The 20,195-nt window shown below is 34.8% G+C and overlaps 1 protein-coding gene across 6 annotated transcripts in view; it reads left to right on the top strand.

The window, feature by feature from the left end:
• The window catches only part of LOC128239189 (uncharacterized), a 95,581-nt gene extending 75,821 nt beyond the window's left edge, over nucleotides 1–19,760 (top strand). For 5 of the 6 annotated variants that reach the window (XM_052955702.1, XM_052955701.1, XM_052955699.1 and 2 more), the window contains one exon: nucleotides 18,598–19,760. In XM_052955702.1, the coding sequence (XP_052811662.1) occupies nucleotides 18,642–19,301 (660 nt within the window). In that variant the 5' untranslated portion in view covers nucleotides 18,598–18,641 and the 3' untranslated portion in view covers nucleotides 19,302–19,760. Of the gene's footprint in view, nucleotides 1–16,247; nucleotides 16,399–18,597 lie in introns of those variants that run through there. The other variant, XM_052955703.1, reaches the window with a different exon arrangement.
• The last annotated feature ends 435 nt before the right edge of the window (nucleotides 19,761–20,195 follow it).

Below are 20,195 nucleotides of genomic sequence, written 5' to 3'. Positions count from 1 at the left end.
AGGTTATCAGGTTATCGCCCGTTTTTCTATGGAATAAAAAGGGGTGACCAACGCATTACAAAATATAAAACTTTGAGCATTGATCGTTCCAATATTAATTGGTACACAACGCATTTACGGTAATTACTTATGTGAATAAAAGTAAGGGCACTTAAAAATAAAAAAGTTAAATTGTCTATTGAGCAAAAATAACTCTCGCACCATGAAGACATCAGTTTTAAATATGGTGCTTCGTAAACATCCTTTCTAGTTAAATATTTATATATTTGTGAATGGTGAAATGTAGCTTTAATTTGATTAAGGTACAAATGTTAGCACATAAATGTCATCCCATTTGTAAAGGATAATGGAAATTGAATTTTAGCTTACAAAAATGGCCGAAAAAAAACATCCGTCTCCATCTTTTAAAGGGATTCATTCGTGTGTTGGCACCATATTTTCCCGGTAATGCATCTGAAAACAAATCTGAAAACACTTCAGGGAAATAATCAAGGAAACAATAGAAACAAATGAAAACTGACAAAAACACTCGCCCAAGAAGAGTCCTAAACAAACCCTTAAGTCCTTTGTTGTTGTTTTTTAACGCTATTTAAAAATCGTGGACTTCAGAGACAATTTGAGCATTTATCGATATTTGTTCCAAGGGCTCCAATCGTCAGTATCTTAGTTTCAAGTCTCTTAATGATATATCGCACTAAATTTCGCCATATAAAAAAGAGCATTTTACAAAAGCATGAGCGAGACCCCTTAAATGATATTACTTGTCTAATATGATTTAAACTATTACGAAGACGCAGTGACTTGAACAAGATTTTATTAACAACCGCTATGGCTTTTTTCTGAATTAATCATTTCATACGATATGAACTTCATATCATGAATTAATTCCATTGCATCCATCATCCTTATGATATAGGTTCGAACAAGGTTCAGTATTTTTTTCTCAGCCTATACTCATCACGATATTTTTATCAAGATGGTTAATTAGTATGTAGCTTTAATAATTTAAAAGTACAGCAGTATGTTTTTGGAATATGCTTTATATAATATTGAAAGATGAATTATTACTGATTATTTTGGAATGTATTGGTCCCTTGCTTAACATGCACTATTTAAGTAAAAGCGTATGTTGATTTTAGTAGTAAGAGTTATTTAGAAAATAAAGCTAAAAATGCATCAAAACTTTTCAGTCAAACACTCAAGTTATCTTCTAAGAGTTACAAAAACATCAACCTTTTCCTTTATCCAAAACAGACATCTAAACAATATGCATTGTTTTCACCTTTCTTGTGTATTGTAGAATCATGGTAGACAGATATAATCCCATAATGAAAATATAATTAGGACTATGAGATAAAGAATGCATATGAGTAGTGTAAAAAACAAAACAATAAAATTATGAAACATATTTATGATCATGAGATAATTACACTATAGTTATGAAATTAGTGGTTTAGAAGCACTGGTTTGTATGTACTTGTCATTTGTTTTGTTATCTTTGAGTTCACTATGATATATCATGGCTTCTGCTTCTCCATCTGTATGGCCATGATTGTCTTATTGACATTGGTAATGAAGAGCAGTTTCTAACAAAAACTAATTGCAGAAATTAGTCTTTTAAATTGTTCTGAAGCAAGATGACCAATCACTTAGATATTTTACAAAGTGAGTTATGCACCTGGACTTTTTTATTATTGATATACTTGTATTATTACGGATATTTTGTTGCATGTGCAGTTTGTGACGTTGTGAGTCATTCTTTTGGTGTCTGGTAGGCACTATCATTGTGCGTTTCCTGGTAATAATCTTTAAAGACAAACCGGATTCCGTTCCTAATTTTGAACGAGCTAATTTTGACAAATATGCGTCGGCAATGTCGTAGGATTGTTTTGAGAAATGGCAATTCGATGTCTTGGATTTTGCGTAATCGGTAATACATTTATCCAGAGGTGCCGTGACTGGCGATAATTGCACTGCTCTTTGTTCCCATTGACTTGTTAAGCTTGCTTTCACAAATGTAGGTCGGGTAAGATTAACAATATATACTTTGGTCATAAAACTCGCACAATAAAGACATTAATGTAGCTTGGGATCATACCTACTGCTGATTTACCTTGAGAAATAATTAAGAACATACCTGTTTGCTTTCATACTTATTTACTACATTTATATTGTATGTCAAGTTGGTTTAAAAATGTTACACCCAAGTCGCACTTAAAGAAGCATTAAAATCGTGAACTGGGAAGCAATATTTCCAAGACCAAGACCGCTGGTTTAATATTGCAAAATGTTCGGTGCAAAGTGAACCTTTTGTAAGAAAGGTAATTGAGGAAGTCTGCTTTATAGTTGGAAAGTTCGACACAAACTTAGGAAGTCGACTAGGGAAAAACACAGGTATTTCAAATCTGAAAAAAACACATCTGAAAATCGGAACTAAGAGGCGAAAAATGTAGCGTAATTTAAAGCATTTTGTTAAATTGTAAAAAGGTTGTGAAAGAAAATCGAATCTTATAGGGAAAAATTCAATAATAGTGTGATAATACTGTCCCTTATTGAAATGTTTTCACAAGTTAAACCGACAAATTACACTCGATCTTCCATGTTATACGTTTTGGTATACATTATATAAAATCTAGCCCAGTTTCGTACAGTTTGAAAAATGCAAATATTTCGAATTTCATTTGCATTTTTTTCTTCTTACGACATTTGAGTAAATTACAGAGAACCGAGACAAATTACATAATTGATGTAATTACCATGGCTTCTAAACAGTTTTGGCATTTTCGAGAAGAATTTCGAACAAAAAAGTTAGATAGTTTTCGAACTTCATTAATTCAATCGTCCTTCAAGTGCTAGGTGGAATCCTCCAACAGTTAAATTAATTGACGTATCTGCGAAGTTACGTGTTCATACGGAAGCTTCTATTAAAGACAAAAAGCATACTAAATCTTGGTAGTTCTGCATTGTAGCATCATTAGAATAGTGGCATTTTAGTTTAAATTTTATTTATTTTTCAACGATTGTGAAGAAAATTGTATTAATTTACTCAATATTGTTGTTCGAAAGTGTAAATTTGTGTTGTTCGAGAAACCGGAGAAAAGCCATCAGTCCGGTTTGATGACCACCAACCAAACTCGCTAGGGCATCGAACTGGGGAATCGTAGCTTGCTGGTGAGAAGCGAGTCCGCTAACCACCAACTGCCCGGACAACATTGTGCATTTTAGTGGTAGCATTTTGAGTAACCTTGATGTATCCCTTGCCGTTTTCTGACAGTTGGTGTTTGAATCTAAAAGAGTTTAATACTATACACACAAATTTACTCTGAACCAGAAAATGTACATTACTTGATGTTTGGAAACGTTTCGTGGTGGCACAGTTAAGTACCACCTACATCCGAAATAACCTCCAAACCTCTTAGGTTGGACAGGATTATTCAAGTCATTATTCTTCCATTTATCCGAGTTCTTTGAAGTCATTGTTTGCCCTGCTTTGATGCGAGCTTCAGAGGCAATAAGATTATGAAAAGGAGGCCATGGATTTACATGTATGATAGTTATATCCAATAAATAGGACACAGTCATGTTTTTGTTTTTCAAAACTGCAATTAGAGACTGGTAAATATATAGCTAAGTTGTCGAATCTAATGTATGTGAACTACGTGTGGTACATTCATGAAACGTGATTTGTTTGTTTTTGATTAGTTCAATGTTTATGTGATTATACGCTGATGACAGTCGATAGTCAACGAATGTAGATAATGAAGTGGTGAAAGATTGGGAAGACCTTATAGGTGTTTCTGCAATTTAGAATAATTCTAAATTGCTCATAATCAGTCATGTTTGGTTTTGTTATTAGTTCATTGATTGCTCCAGTTGATATTCAGCTTACTTAAATGATTGATCTAACTGATATGATATTCAACTAACTTCAATGCAATTACTTATTTAAAAGCTTGCTGCTCGTAATCAGTCATGTTTAGTTACATTGTTATTTCTTTTCAATGTTTGGTGATTATAAGACTATGGTTAAATAGTTAACGGAAGTTGATGATTATATAGTGTTAGATTAGAAAAAGCCCACAAGCTTTTAAATAAGTTGAACATCAATTGGGGCAGTCATTGAAGTAAGTTAAACATCAATTAGAGCAAGCTTTGAAGTAAGTTGAATATCAATTGGAGCAAGTTTTGAAGTAAGTTGAACATCAATTGGAGGACGCATTGAAGTTAGTTGAATATCAGTGAGAACAATCATTTAAGTAAGCTGAAAATCAATTGGAGCAATCAATGAACTAATAACAGAACTAAACATGACTGATTACGAGCAAGCTTTGAAGTAAGTTGAACATCAATTCGCCTAGTCATTGAAGTAAGCTGAATATCAATTGGAGCAAGCATTGACGTAAGTTGAACATCAATTGGAGCAATCTGTGAAGTTAATTGAATATCATTTGGAGCAAGCATTGGAATAAGTTGAATATCAATAGGAGCAAGTGCTGAAGTGTATGTTGTTATTTTTTTAGATCATATAAAGCTCTTTGTTTGAACATGTAACTTGATTTTGTCCTTATATGTTATTAAACGTATACTATATGTGAATCGTTTACATTTCATTTCACGTGAATTCAAAGTGAATGGCATTTAGATTATCATTCATGAATTGAAAAATGAGACATATGACAGTGATATATGCAGTGAGTTGTTTGCGCATTTGCTCGCAACTTATCTTAATAAATGTTTGTTTGTATTAGTCTTAAACGGTCCATAGAGATGTTTATGAGTCAAAGCATGATTTGAAATGCGTTTCATTTGGAAAAATTCTTCACATCTAGCATTTACTTTTGTAAACTTAATCAAATGCTCTATTGACAGATAATTGAAAACACCCCTGTTCTAGTACGTATCTAGATTTTTCAGTAGCATGTTTAGAAACTCAGTTGACCGCCAAATCTGAAATACGTGTTGTAATCGTTCATCGTCCGTTAAAACACACGTCTGATTTGCCAATATTACCCAAACTTCAAAAGGATGATCCTAATGTGATTTTCCTTCATTGTGTTACACGCAATCAAATGCAAAAACGAGAGTAAATCGTTCTGGAATTGCCAATCATACCGCTTGTTGCCGTCGACCTGTGGCTGAATGGTATTGTACAGTCGTTAGAAAACCAAAACTTACATTAAGTGTATTGTTATCTTCCCATAACCTATTTTCAACAACATTAGCTGCACGAAATTATGGCCATGCAGATGTAGCAAATTTTAAAACTAATCTTTGAATAAGCCATGCAAGCTAGAATAATAAATAAATACATCAGGTTTATTGTAATGAAAACCTGTTAAAGCCTAGTATAGACACATACAACAGAAAAGCGAACATTGATTTCCGCGGTACGTGCTGTCGCCTTTAATGACATTGTTAATGTTTGGTAGCTCATAAAAGAACCATTGCGCATAGTTCTTATTTAGTGTCGTAATAAGAGAAATATACAAAATTAGTCCAATGTGAATGTAACATAAGTGCCAGATGCGCAATGTAATTCAAATCATATCCTAAATATACGATCCGTACTTCACGAAAGCAAGTAGCCAGCTTGCCCAGATGCGCTACTACACGCTGTAAAAGAACAGAAGGCTAAATCATTGAATTTGCCAAGGTGTTTCTTTTTTGTTTCTAAGGCCATATGGTGTATATCACAAAATATATGTGTATACTGGCTGTTGGACTTTTATATAACATTAGAATTGGCTTGGGTACGTCGCTTTAACTAAAAGCTTCAAGTCTGGAAGATATAAGATCTAGTACCGAAGATACCCATTTTAAATAGTTGGCGTATAAAAGGTTTACTGGTTGAAAATGTTTTAGTACTAGAAACCACAAAGTAACACCCCGAGTCTTGAATCGGATTTGCAACAACGCAATAAAGAAATTCAGATTGAAAATGACATCTATTGTAAAACTTGCTAGTCAATATTCTTGGTAGTGTTTTTGTTGCTGATATTCAGAATTTCTGTTTCGCAGACAAAATCGAGACATGCGAGAATTCTCTGCTGTGAAATGCATCGTGTGCACAATATTGCCAGAGATGATATAAGAAGATGTGACAGATTGCGTGTGAGCCGACGTTAATTATTTAGTAAAGTCTGCATTATCAACCGCCTGTTGATATCACTATTCGTGAAATGGTTCCAAAGTACCAAAAACAATACTGTCTTTAGACGGAAGATGTACAGATAATTAATTATACAAGGCGTTGCACTGCTTGATCTTTATTGCAACCTTGAATGAACAATTCATCATGTCTCTTCAACGACGAGTTTTATCTTTACTGTTATGAATATTATCAAACAATATTTGTCCTGAGCAGAATTCAAAAACTTCTTGAAGCAATTGTATGAAACTGCACCTTGCAAGCATTAAAACTCTTGGGTACTTTGTTACAGAGTTCTTTCCCCTTCTCAAAATTATTTTATAGTAAACATTGTCCATGGCATTACTCGAACACTATTGGGAGGAATTCACTGAGGCTTTGAACAATTATAAATGGCAAAGTGAACTTTTGCATTGGGAATTAATTATAACTCTCGGTATCATTGTTTTAGACCCTATTTTCTTTAAATTTTAAATATGGTGTGTCAAAAGCATAGCTAAGAATTAAACTTTGAACATTGGTACAAATGTACAACGCAGGAACTGTAACTCATGGGAACTTCCGTGCAAAGTTATCTCGCTTTGCACTTTGATTTCCTCGACTAATGATTTCATTTGCGTGAAGCATGACTCAGTAACTACTGATAGGATTTTATGGAAAGTTGAAAAATTGATAGTATCAATGTGTAGACAATGTGTAGACTAGAACAGCACGGCAATTCCAACTTTTTAAGTACTTTATTGCAAAGTAACCTCCCGTTGTACTTTGTTCCTTTAACTTTTTTTATCCAAAGCCTATATCGGAAGCTACTAAAAGCAATATCATTTAGGAGACTAATAGACACTCATAGATAGTCATGTCGAAATATAACTTGTGCAACAATAATAATACCTGAAGAACCCGTTGCTGCAAAATTGTCTCCCATTTACGTCGATAAACCTCTGATAAATATTGTCTCAAATGTTACTGTAAGGTATTCGAACGAAAATCAAAACTGTTTTTTTTTCATTGTATTATAATCTACTCTTTTTGTGCTTATTTCTTATGTTTTCACCATTACAATGTTTTCTAGCATGCTCCCATGAAGAAAAACACCAGTTTTCAAATGCGGCGTTTCGAAATCATAATTTCTTACTATTCATGTATTTGTAATTAACGATTTTTTTTATTTCGATTAAGGTACTAATGTTGGCACATAGATGTCGTACCATTTGTAAAGAAAAATGGGTATCAAATTTTAACTCTCAAAGATGTCAGAAAAATCATCCGTCTTCATCTCTTTAAAGATATTGCTTGTTTGTATATTCTTATCTTCATTACATAAACGTATATATATATATATACGTTTACGTAATGAAGATAAGAATATATATAATAAGGTATTACTAACGAGCCTATTTTTTAATAAATCAAAGCATATGCAATTAACAGAAAAACATTAATTAATTTCATTGCATCAACCATCGTTTTTATATAATTTTGAACTAGGTTCAACGGTTGCTCTCTGCCAATATATATTCGAAATTTTGCATCAAGATGAAAAATTAATGTTTAGCTTCAGTGATTTAAAAATAGAGCAGTATTTATGTCGAATATATGTTATGTAATTTTTAAAGATTATTTTTTAGTATATCGGTCTCCTTGTTTAACGTTCAGCATTCTTTTCATTGAAAGCATCTGCTTGGCCTTGAAGATAAACATTATTAACAGCTTGCCATTTTGTTTTGTAAAAATTGAAATTAAAATCCATCAACAAGTTTTAGTTAAACTGTTAAGTTCTCCTATAGTTACGGAGAACAGCAAACTGTTTATTGATATATGACAGATAAACAAAACAAAAGAGAGGTTAGTAGATACTACTTGTATTTGTATGTGTACGTGTAGACTACTTTTTGTGCACAACGTCATCAAGTTATGTGCTCATGGTATAAGTTTAAAATGACGTGTGCGATAGCATGAAGAAAGTGATTTATTCATTATCAGTCCATATACAGAAGAGAAAATTCGCACAAAACTGCAGCATTTTTATGTGTGTAATCACAACATACAGTCATAAATAAACGTTGTATTTCATGTATATTTTTCAACCAGCATGATACGCTTAAGAAGCATCATGTTAAGAAACAATCTGATAAACTATAGTTATGTTTATGATATAATGACAATGTATGTTTTTCATGACACATAAGTGTGTGGTTTTGTACTTGCTAATTATTTTACAGTAAATGAGTGTACTACGCTTCAGTTTTATCAGGATCATGTTGTTGTATTGGCATTGCTGACGAACAAACTGTTCACAGAAAACTCTCAAATATTATTTTCTGAAGCAAGATTACAAAGAACTAAGATATTTTGTTCGAAGAATCAGCTTATCAGAATGTCCTTGACCAGGTGCGCCCAAATCATGCCAATGAGGGGTTACTGTCCTTAGGTAATCTCTTTTATGAAAGTAATAGATAAGTGATAAGTAACATGAGGTGGGTCCAATCGATGTTTTGACCAGATTGTTCAAATAAGGACAAAGATCCGCGGTGTTTACCGCAGTTCCTTCGTGTTTCATGAATGTGGCCGTCAAGGGTCGTATTTCGCCTAAGAGGCTTTGTGCTGGAAACGGTCATTGATTTAAACGATAACTATACGGAAGCACTAAACTGGGAAGACTTAGACACTTAAATTGAGTTCGGCGTAGAAACAGTCCTCCAAAGCGAAAACAATGGTCGTTCAGAACTAATGATTTATGTTGTTTTGTTTTTTAGAAATGTGAGATTTCATGTGTAACTGCTATTTATCTAGCGATTTAAAGCATTATGGTAGTTCTGGAGTTTTTAAATTGAGATATTTCATGTAACCATATGTTTATTACGTTATTTATCGAGCAATTTGAAGCGTTACAGTACTATTAATGGTTCCCTATTGCCTCCTGAATATGCTCGACATCGATCTCTGCTTACCTTGCACTGCACGCAAACACTGCCATTACAACTGCTGCAGAAATTGCCTTCAAATGAACATCGGATCAATCGCATTAAAGACACGCTTTAAATTTATCATCAACATAATGATACTCTGAAGATAGTGTATTTTTTCATAAGAAGTGGTTTCCTCTGGACATATTTACTTCTATTATGTTGGATATATAGAAAAAGTGTGTGGCATTTGCACAGACCGACTACTTCAAGAAGGATATACGAAACCGTATGTACTGACTGCACTTTCCTTCCATTCTGTTCTACCAGAATATTACACATATGAACCCATCGGCAAAAACAATTCGATTATAAACTGTATTTAGGATAATGAGATAACGACACTGTAATTATGTAATTAGTGGTTTAAAAGCTTTTTGTACTTGCACATTCTTTTGTAGTCTTTTAGTTCACTATGATTAGTCATAGCACCTGATGCACCAACCAAAATATCATGTTTGTCTTATTGACATTGATAAAGACCAAACTGTATAAGTAAAATAAAACACTTTATTCTGAAGCAATATGACCGAGAAGCATCAGCAAAATGTTCTTTACCAAGTTTGCTAAAATTAGGACCCTGCAGGGCAGTAACCAATATTAAATTTTTCCTTAGATATGCCTCAGTGATTCCATTAAGCCTATTGGTCAGCTAAATATACAGGCCAATCAAAATGCTTAGGTTCTAATCTAAGAGTCTGTACCAAAGTTGTTTAAATCATGGCATATGGGCCAAGTCCCTGAATGATCAGAAATGGCATTGTCAAGAGGCTTCACAGTTTATACGACTTGATTGCTTCCAGTACATAATGCGTTGGTACAACTAGGTCACAGTATCAAATCAAAATAAAACATATTGAATACGGTGTTCGCTGGGGTCGTTGACATGGAAGTATGTTTATGTTTCACGGTTTTAGAGCCTTCTTAGGAGACTCTTCAATTTTGTTAACCAGAGAAAACAGCCTTAGGAAGCCAATGGCTGTTTTAGACCGATGATTTATGAGGAGTTTCTGTACTGAGAGATTTCATGTTTAGAACTCCTTGTGATTTATTTAGTAATTTGAAGCGTTACACTTGTTCTGGACGTTTGAAAGTTGAGGAATTTCATGTTTTTCTATGCTATTTATCGAGTAATTTGAAGCGTTGGTGTTTAGATGAAAGTTAGATCGATCAAATTCAAGAGAAACTTTAAATAGGAAATAATGTTTATATTATCAACATGATGATATTCTAAAGATATTGTAATTAAGTGTTACAGTTGTGGTTTCCAGTATTTGATGTTTGCTATTTAAGAGGACTCGCTCGTGGTTTGTAAAATGCACTTTTGTATCACGAAATAATGTGTGGCAAATCATTTAGAGTTTTAAAACAAAGATACCGAAAGTTGGAACCCATCAGCAAATGTTGATATTTGCTCAAATATCGTCCTTGAAGCCGACAGTTTTTACAAGCGTAAATAACGGCTTTCGGCGATTGTTGTTGCGGGCTTGCTTAATTGTTGTATCACGTGATGTTATCAATGTATTGTAATGTTAAAATATCCATCAATTTCGTATATGTTTTTGTTAAGGCGTCGGAGTTTTTCCTTGACTTAACCAGTGTGGGTACGCACCAAACTAAAACCAAAATACCTGTTTTATTCTTTAATTGTATTGCAATTTCGATATCATATAGTCAAATAATGATAAAATAAGTGTTTCCATATGCATTATCGGGAAAACTTGTGTTTGGTTCAAAACATGAGCTAGTCCATTTAACAAATGGGTTGTCATTACGAAATAGTGTATACTGTAAATAAGTATTTAGATCTTTCTTGTGCTCTACCAGCATCTTAACATAGGAAACATCATGGTGGACAGAAAGAATCCTATTATAAATTAACAGTTATGACCATGAGATATTGATTGTTTGTTTTATTGGCATTGGTGACGAATAGCATTTTTTAACCAAACTGTAAACTGAAATATCTACTTTAACATTCTATTTTCTGAAGCAAGATGACCATGAACTTCATTATTTAGTATGATGCGTCAGATAAATATTATTTTGTTACTATTTTTTCTGAAATCATGCCCCAGATAGTGATCACTTTTATAACCACTTATCTCAATATGGGATAACGAAACCAAGGGTGGTTATTTATATGCGGCTTAAGTCATTCTTATGGTTTAACATCACTGACTCCATTTACTGTATATGTCCGTTATTCGTATAGAGATCCAATTAAGACCAATTTTGAATGCCACCCCAAAACGGTTTTAGTTAAAGATCTTAAATTCTTATTTGGAATGTAGAACCAGCTACAGGTTCAGTATCAAGGTTGTTTAACTAATATGGTTTTGAAGTCAGAAATGGCCTATGTATATGTTGGTCACCATTTCAAACGAGAATCAGATGGTTTCGGTTATCTTTGATGACAATACCTCCTAAGAAACCTTTAATTTTGTCCAACTAACAGCTCAGTCTAGGAGCTGTGGATCGATTTAAACTGGTTATTCTGGCATTAAGATTTTTTATGTTTCGCGCTGTTATTTATCTGACAATTTGAAGAGTTCCTTGTTCTCGAATGCGTTTTAAACGTTATCAGATTACCGTTGTTGGTGGTTATGCCATAAAACTCTGACAATATAAATGCGGAGCTGGTCTTTCAATAAGTGTTGGATGAATGCAGAGGGAGATGGTATGTTACTGTTGGATCAATGCAGAGTGAGATGGTATGTCAATAATTGCGGATCAATGCAGCGGGGGATTGTATTTCAATAATTGTGGATCCATGCAGAGTGTGATGGCTTTTCAATAATTGCGGTTCGAATCAATGTGAGATGGTATTTCAATAATTATTGGATCAATGCAGAGTGCGATGGTATTTCAATAATTGTTGGATCAATGCAGAGTGAGATGGTATTTCAATAATTGTTGGATCAATGCAGAGGGTGATGGTATTTCAATAATTGTTGGATCAATGCAGAGGGTGATGGTATTTCAATAATTGTTGGATCAATGCAGAGTAAGATGGTATTTCAATAATTGCTGATCGATGCAGAGTAAGATGGTTATTCAATAATTGCGGATCAATACAGGGTGAGATGGTATTTCAATAATTGTGGATCCATGCAGAGTAAGATGGTATTTCAATAATTGGGGATCCATGCAGAGTGAGATGGTATTTCAATAATTGGGGATCAATGCAGAGTGAGAGGGTATTTCAATAATTGGGGATCAATACAGAGCGAGATGGTATTTCAATAATTGGGGATCAATGCAGAGGGATATGATATTTCAATAATTGTTGGATCAATGCAGAGTGAGATGGTATTTCAATAATTGGGGATCAATGCAGAGTGAGATGGTATTTCAATAATTGAGGATCAATGCAAAGTGAGATGGTATTTCAAGAATTGGGGATCAATGCAGAGTGAGATGGTATTTCAATAATTGTGGATCAATGCAGAGTGAGATGTTATTTCTATAATTGGGAGCAATGCAGAGTGAGATGGTATTTCAATAATTGGGGATCAATGCAGAGTGAGATGGTATTTCAATAATTGTTGGATCAATGCAGAGTGAGATGGTATTTCAATAATTGTTGGATCAATGCAGAGTGAGATGGTATTTCAATAATTGGGAGCAATGCAGAGTGAGATGGTATTTCAATAATTGGGAATCAATGCAGAGTGAGATGGTATTTCAATAATTGGGAGCAATGCAGAGTGAGATGGTATTTCAATAATTGGGGATCAATGCAGAGTGAGATGTTATTTCAATAATTGGGACCAATGCAGAGTGAGATGGTATTTCAATAATTGGGGATCAATGCAGAGTGAGATGGTATTTCAATAATTGTTGGATCGATGCAGAGTGAGATGGTATTTCAATAATTGGGGATCAATGCAGAGTGAGATGGTATTTCAATAATTGGGGATCAATGCAGAGTGAGATGGTATTTCAATAATTGAGGATCAATGCAAAGTGAGATGGTATTTCAAGAATTGGGGATCAATGCAGAGTGAGATGGTATTTCATAATTGGGGATCAATGCAGAGTGAGATGGTATTTCAATAATTGTTGGATCAATGCAGAGTGAGATGGTATTTCAATAATTGGGGATCAATGCAGAGTGAGATGGTATTTCAATAATTGTTGGATCAATGCAGAGTGAGATGGTATTTCAATAATTATTGGATCAATGCAGAGTGAGATGGTATTTCAATAATTGGGAGCAATGCAGAGTGAGATGGTATTTCAATAATTGTTGGATCAATGCAGAGTGAGATGGTATTTCAATAATTGTTGGATCAATGCAGAGTGAGATGGCATTTCAATAATTGGGAGCAATGCAGAGTGAGATGGTATTTCAATAATTGTTGGATCAATGCAGAGTGAGATGGTATTTCAATAATTATTGGATCAATGCAGAGGGAGATGGTATTTCAATAATTGTTGGATCAATGCAGAGTGAGATGGTATTTCAATAATTATTGGATCAATGCAGAGTGAGATGGTATTTCAATAATTGGGAGCAAAGCAGACTGAGGTGGTTTTTCAATAATTGGGAATCAATGCACAGTGAGATGGTATTTCAATAATTGTTGGATCAATGAAGAGTGAGATGGTATTTCAATAATTGGGGATCAATGCAGAGTGAGATGGTATTTCAATAATTGAGGATCAATGCAAAGTGAGATGATATTTCAACAATTAGGGATCAATGCAGAGTGAGATGGTATTTCTATAATTGTGGACCAATGCAGAGTGAGATGTTATTTCAAGAATTGTTGGATCAATGCAGAGTGAGATGTTATTTCAATAATTGGGAGCAATGCAGAGTGAGATGGTATTTCAATGATTGGGGATCAATGCAGAGTGAGATGGTATTTCAATTATTGTTGGATCAATGCAGAGGGAGATGGTATTTCAATAATTATTGGATCAATGCAGAGTGAGATGGTATTTCAATAATTGTTGGATCAATGCAGAGTGAGATGGTATTTCAATAATTATTGGATCAATGCAGAGTGAGATGGTATTTCAATAATTGGGAACAATGCAGAGTGAGATGGTATTTTAATAATTGTTGGATCAATGCAGAATAAGATGGTATTTCAATAATTGTTGGATCGATGCAGAATAAGATGGTATTTCAATAATTGTTGGATCAATGCAGAGGGAGATGGTATTTCAATAATTGTTGGATCAATGCAGAATAAGATGGTATTTCAATAATTGTTGGATCAATGCAGAGGGAGATGGTATTTCAATAATTGTTGGATCAATGCAGAGTGAGATGGTATTTCAATAATTGTTGGATCGATGCAGAATAAGATGGTATTTCAAAAGTTGTTGGATCAATGCAGAGGGAGATGGTATTTCAATAATTGTTGGATCGATGCAGAATAAGATGGTATTTCAATAATTGTTGGATCAATGCAGAGGGAGATGGTATTTTAAAAGTTGTTTGATCAATGCAGAGTGAGATGGTATTTCAATAATTGTTGGATCAATGCAGAATAAGATGGTATTTCAATAATTGTTGAATCAATGCAGAGTGAGATGGTTTTTCAAAAGTTGTTTGATCAATGCAGAGTGAGATGGTATTTCAATAATTGTTGGAACAATGCAGAGGGAGATGGTATTTCAAAAGTTGTTTGATCAATGCAGAGTGAGATGGTATTTCAAAAGTGGTTTGATCAATGCAGAGTGAGATGGTATTTCAATAATTGTTGGATCGATGCAGAGTGAGATGGTATTTCAATAATTGTTGGATCAATGCAGAATAAGATGGTATTTCAATAATTGTTGGATCAATGCAGAGTGAGATGGTATTTCAAAAGTTGTTGGATCAATGCAGAGGGAGATGGTATTTCAATAATTGTTGGATCAATGCAGAGTGAGATGGTATTTCAATAATTGTTGGATCAATGCAGAGGAAGATGGTATTTTAAAAGTTGTTTGATCAATGCAGAGTGAGATGGTATTTCAATAATTGTTTGATCAATGCAGAGTGAGATGGTATTTCAATAATTGTTGGAACAATGCATAGGGAGATGGTATTTCAAAAGTTGTTTGATCAATGCAGAGTGAGATGGTATTTCAAAAGTGGTTTGATCAATGCAGAGTGAGATGGTATTTCAATAATTGTTGGATCGATGCAGAGTGAGATGGTATTTCAATAATTGTTGGATCAATGCAGAGTGAGATGGTATTTCAATAATTGTTGGATCAATGCAGAGTGAGATGGTATTTCAAAAGTTGTTTGATCAATGCAGAGTGAGATGGTATTTCAATAATTGTTTGATCAATGCAGAGGGAAATGGTATTTCAAAAGTTGTTTGATCAATGCAGAGTGAGATGGTATTTCAATAATTGTTGGATCGATGCAGAATAAGATGGTATTTCAATAATTGTTGGATCAATGCAGAGCGAGATGGTATTTTAATAGGTGTTGGATTAATGCAGAAGGAAACTGTTTTGCAATAGGTGTTGGATCAAAGCAGAGTGGGATGATATTTGATTAAATATTTGATCGATATAAAGACAGATGTTGTCTTAATCAGTGTAGGATATTTTAATAATTGATGGATAATTGCAGCGGGAGATGCTATTTCAACATTTTTAAACATTGCAGAGGGATATTGTATTTCAATAATTGTTGATTCAATGCAGAGGGATATTGTATTTCAATAACAGATGGACCAATATAGAATGCGATTGTACTTAAATTAGTTTCGTTCATGAGCTTCAAACAAAATTGACGCCATGACGATATTGTAAATGTTTTAAACGCTAGAACATGTGGACAGCCTCAGATCGTATACTTATTTCTACGGATAGTGCTAATGTTTAACCAAAACTTATTTCATTGAAGGCAACGTTTCACATATATACTTTTTTATATGAATGAATGTTGTCAAATGCTAGAAAAGAAACGCTTTAGACGCCTATGTAAGTATGTATTGCTTATTAAACCTGGAGCAGCTGTTACTAAAGGAATGGAAGGAATTCTCGCACATAATGCGAAACAGCGCGGTCAATTACGACCTGCAGTTTCCTACATCAATACCACACTGGCGATGTACTGCTTGTAATCATTTATACAGATGTCTTCAATACCGAGGTGTAGGATCCAATGACATGACCACACAAAAATACTCAGGAGTTATTTCTTTGCTGTGGTACTTGTTGAGTGTTTAGTGTGTTTTGTTATATGTTTTAAGACCTGTAAATGCTATACGGAACATTGGATATTCTCTAACTTACCTCTTAGTTTGAAAACAGCAGCTTCAGGTATTTGTAATCGCTTTTGATATTTTTGTGTGTGCTACTTCCCATGTTTAATGTACGGAACATTTCGTATCATCAGTTTATATCGCTTAAAATGTCTGAGCTTCAAATGTTAAATGTTAATTGGATGGTGAAATTTAAGAGGTTGTTTAATTGGAAGAGTCTGCAAATGTAATTATCTATGTTCAACATGGGCAGGTGTGTGATAAAGCATGTTGGATATACTCCGTTGAAAAGTGAACACTCTTCAAAATTTAATACGTTTTAGCGGTGTAAATTCTTTAACAATACCTAAGTGACGTTAACATAAATAATGCTAATGGCAGAAATAATGTATACAGCTGGGTGGTTATATAGCAAAGTATGTTTTTCAAAAATTGAAAACATGTTATTTTCTCACCTGGTCCAAATTTCTCGAAACTTTAATCCAATATTACAGGATTAAACTGAGCGCAGTATCGCAATTTTTTGGTACAAGTTTTGTATTATGTACATTTTTAGATCTTGCTAAAAGTGCCAGAGGAGAAAATTTCAAAATCATTTGTCGGAAATGGATGATTCGATTTAAATAAAAAGAAAAATAACAGGAATATACGACCCTTGGGTAACTATCTACCAAAGCTGCTATATTATCTGGTGACTCCGTGCATATACTGTTTAAGTCTCATTGTTTTATAAGGACTTATATTAGAAAAACAACAACACTAAAGCAATCTTCTGTTCTGCACCCAGAAAACCGAAAAAGCAAAATCGGACAACACTCGGCCATTGTTCAAATAGAAAGACCGAGCTTACCGGAGATCTTACACAAGCGGCCATGGTAGATTCTTTTTCTCCCACTTCAGTTAAACAATATATAGTAAAAATATATAGTAAAAATACATTTAATTATTTTTTACATACCAGACCCTTTTTGCCCGTGGGTAAGATTATAAGTATCTTCCACGGCCGAGAGTGTAAGATAGGTTTATTCCGACCCGAGCGTAGATGCCCGAGCAATGGGCTCAGTTAATTAACCAACATTTCTCAATGAAGTGTGTGTAAAATGCTTGCCTTTTTACATGTAGAGTTTTGGAACTTAAGTTGTGCGATCTAGTACCCCGCATGTTTTGTGATATGGAATGCATTCAAACTCTTTAAAACCAAAGTGCATACTTTCTTTTGCTGCAAAGTGTATAACATTCTCTCAGCAGATTGACTTAATTGCGCCATTCAACATGTGTTTAAAATTCATCAAACGTCTTTTAACAACCTGTAATATATTTTGTGGTTTGATAATGGGCAAATAGTTTACAAATGAAAGCGTATATATTGGCAGATTGAATTATTACCAATAGGTGTTGAAGGGAAGTTGGAACAAACTCAACCTCTAGCTGTAGTCGATAAAAAGACGTCTGCATTGTAGAGACGTCCCCATATGTTGCATGTAGGTAGACATTCTATAGGATAAGATATCTCAGTTTTGCCTCCGCAGACAGATTTGTAAATACGGAGATATTTGATGTTGGAAATAAGATTCATCGGCGAAAAAAACATATCTGATTAATCTCTCTTTTTTTGCATGTTACTTGAAAAAGACACCATCCATATTTTGAATTGACGTCAACGCATATTAAAAGGGCCCAGACACCGGATGGTCCCTAAATCGGCAAATACATTATTTCCAAATGACAAACCTAGAATTGTCAATATGAGCTAGTATAAGGCCGATAATAAATCATATTTACACGATTAAAAGAATATTTGCCACTGTCTCAGCTGAGTTTACCCGTTTAAAATAAGCGTATTCTGTTTTCCCAGTTTATAGGGCGTATATTTAGCATGTGCAAGTCACGTGATCAGTACAGATACATATACCGGCGCTATTTTTAAATTAATTGGGATTTACTTTGTAGACAACCTCAATAAATTCCGATTTCTAAAAATACGAAAACTGCAAAACATACATGTGTCCTAAGCGATGTGATACATCAGTAAGTAAGATGCAATGCGTTGTACACATCGATATCATTTTTATCTGTTTTTTTTGACAATTTTCTTGCAGTTATTCTCATCTGATGTCTAGATCCTTTAAGTTAAATTGATTGCCTCATAGAAAGGCAAAACATGCAATCTGCACCGCAAGTAAATATTTAATTACCGGGAGGTAGTTGGCGCAAATTGATCACCTGATGGTAAACATGCTGTGTTGTATAATTACAGACCGATGAACGCCTGTTGACGCCTCGGAGACGTTACCACGTGACATGAACAATATGGCGGTGCAGGGACGCGTGCATGACCCGCTGTTCCATTTCGAGACCCATTTTCCGGAGCGGCTTTCCCGCCTCCACTTGACCCCAGACTACCCCACGGGCGGCGGCGGCGGCAGTGGCGGCTCACATCCTGTCCAGCGGAAGAAGAAGTCGCGGGCCGCGCGGCAGGGCGTCCGCTATAAGACACAGCCGGTTACCTTCGATGAAATACAGGAAGTAGATGAAGAAAACATAAAAGAGGAGGATAAAACTGACGGTCACAGTGGATTGAAGACGTCATTTGCCGCCTTCTCAAAGTCAATGGATGGCCTTGTGTCAAAGGGCAAGCACCGGATCTCGGACGATACTATTCACGAATGTGTAGAGCCCGGTAACAATAATGAACCCAAACAGACTAAGCCTAAGATTATTCAGATCGGGCGAGTGCATTCGGATTCACCCGAACTACGGCTCCGTATTGAGGAAAACACAAATAAAGAGAATAAAGAAAACGAGCCGGAAAATGGCGTCCCCCCGAGACCGGAGGGCGATGTCACGCCGCTCGGTCTCCCGCCCACTGGACCGAACACAAGACGACAAAGAACGACCGCGAAGGCAAAGAAACGCCAACAGCAGGCGGGTATCCCGGATGAAGGGGATAAGGGCACGTAGTGATTGTGACGTCATTTCCGGTTTCTATGACATCATTGGAATATTAGTTCTTCATTGTGTTTATAATTTGACATGGAAACACTAGTGTGTGCGATTTTTAAGGTGGAAGTTGAGATTATGCAAAATTAGTGTTTTTGTCCATGCTGTCAGCGAATTCGTAGCTAAAATATTATGTGCCTTATAACGTGCAGTGCGTTTATTTAATTGTCGTAATAGAAACATAATGTTGCCTTCAATGTTGCAAAATGCGACGTTACCTTGCGTGTGCAGAGGCCATGATTTTCAAAGACTCGAAGGAAACCTATTATGTTAGAAATACGTTTAAGTGATATTAATTTATTGATTGTAAATATTAAAATTTATTCAAGTTATTTTACAGTTCAAGTTTTGGATTTTAACTGACAGATATCTGGTTCTTATACATATATACATGTATATTACATTAAATCTTAAACGAAGGCTATGATGGGAGTGGTCCATTCTCGCATAACGAACAGAAGAGTCTGCTACGAGTCTGTGCAATTTAACTTTATGTTTTATCGGTTCTGGCTTTTACAAAGTCACCAGATGGAAGTGAAATCCTGTTATTATGTCATGTGACCAATCGGATCAACTCGGTCGGTATCCAACATCTATCCCGATGTTTGCCGGAGATGGCCGAGTTGTTACGATTGCCATGAGACTTGTAGGAATTAGTGGAATTTGACCTATAAGTTTGTGTTTTTCCTTAATATTTGTATTACAAGTCGATTCATACAACGATATGCCATGAAATATCTAAAGAGTACCTAAAGAAAAAAAGCATACTTTTAGGTCACATGTCACTTTATTAGTTGTAAAGGTCATATGACAATTTGGAACTCCTTCGCCATTTTCCATCGAAAACATCCTCGG

This window comes from Mya arenaria, chromosome 6 (genome assembly GCF_026914265.1).
Source record: "Mya arenaria isolate MELC-2E11 chromosome 6, ASM2691426v1".
NCBI lineage: Eukaryota > Metazoa > Mollusca > Bivalvia > Myida > Myidae > Mya > Mya arenaria.
Note: the sequence above shows the minus strand (reverse complement) of the source record. Positions and strands in the feature narration are given on the sequence as shown.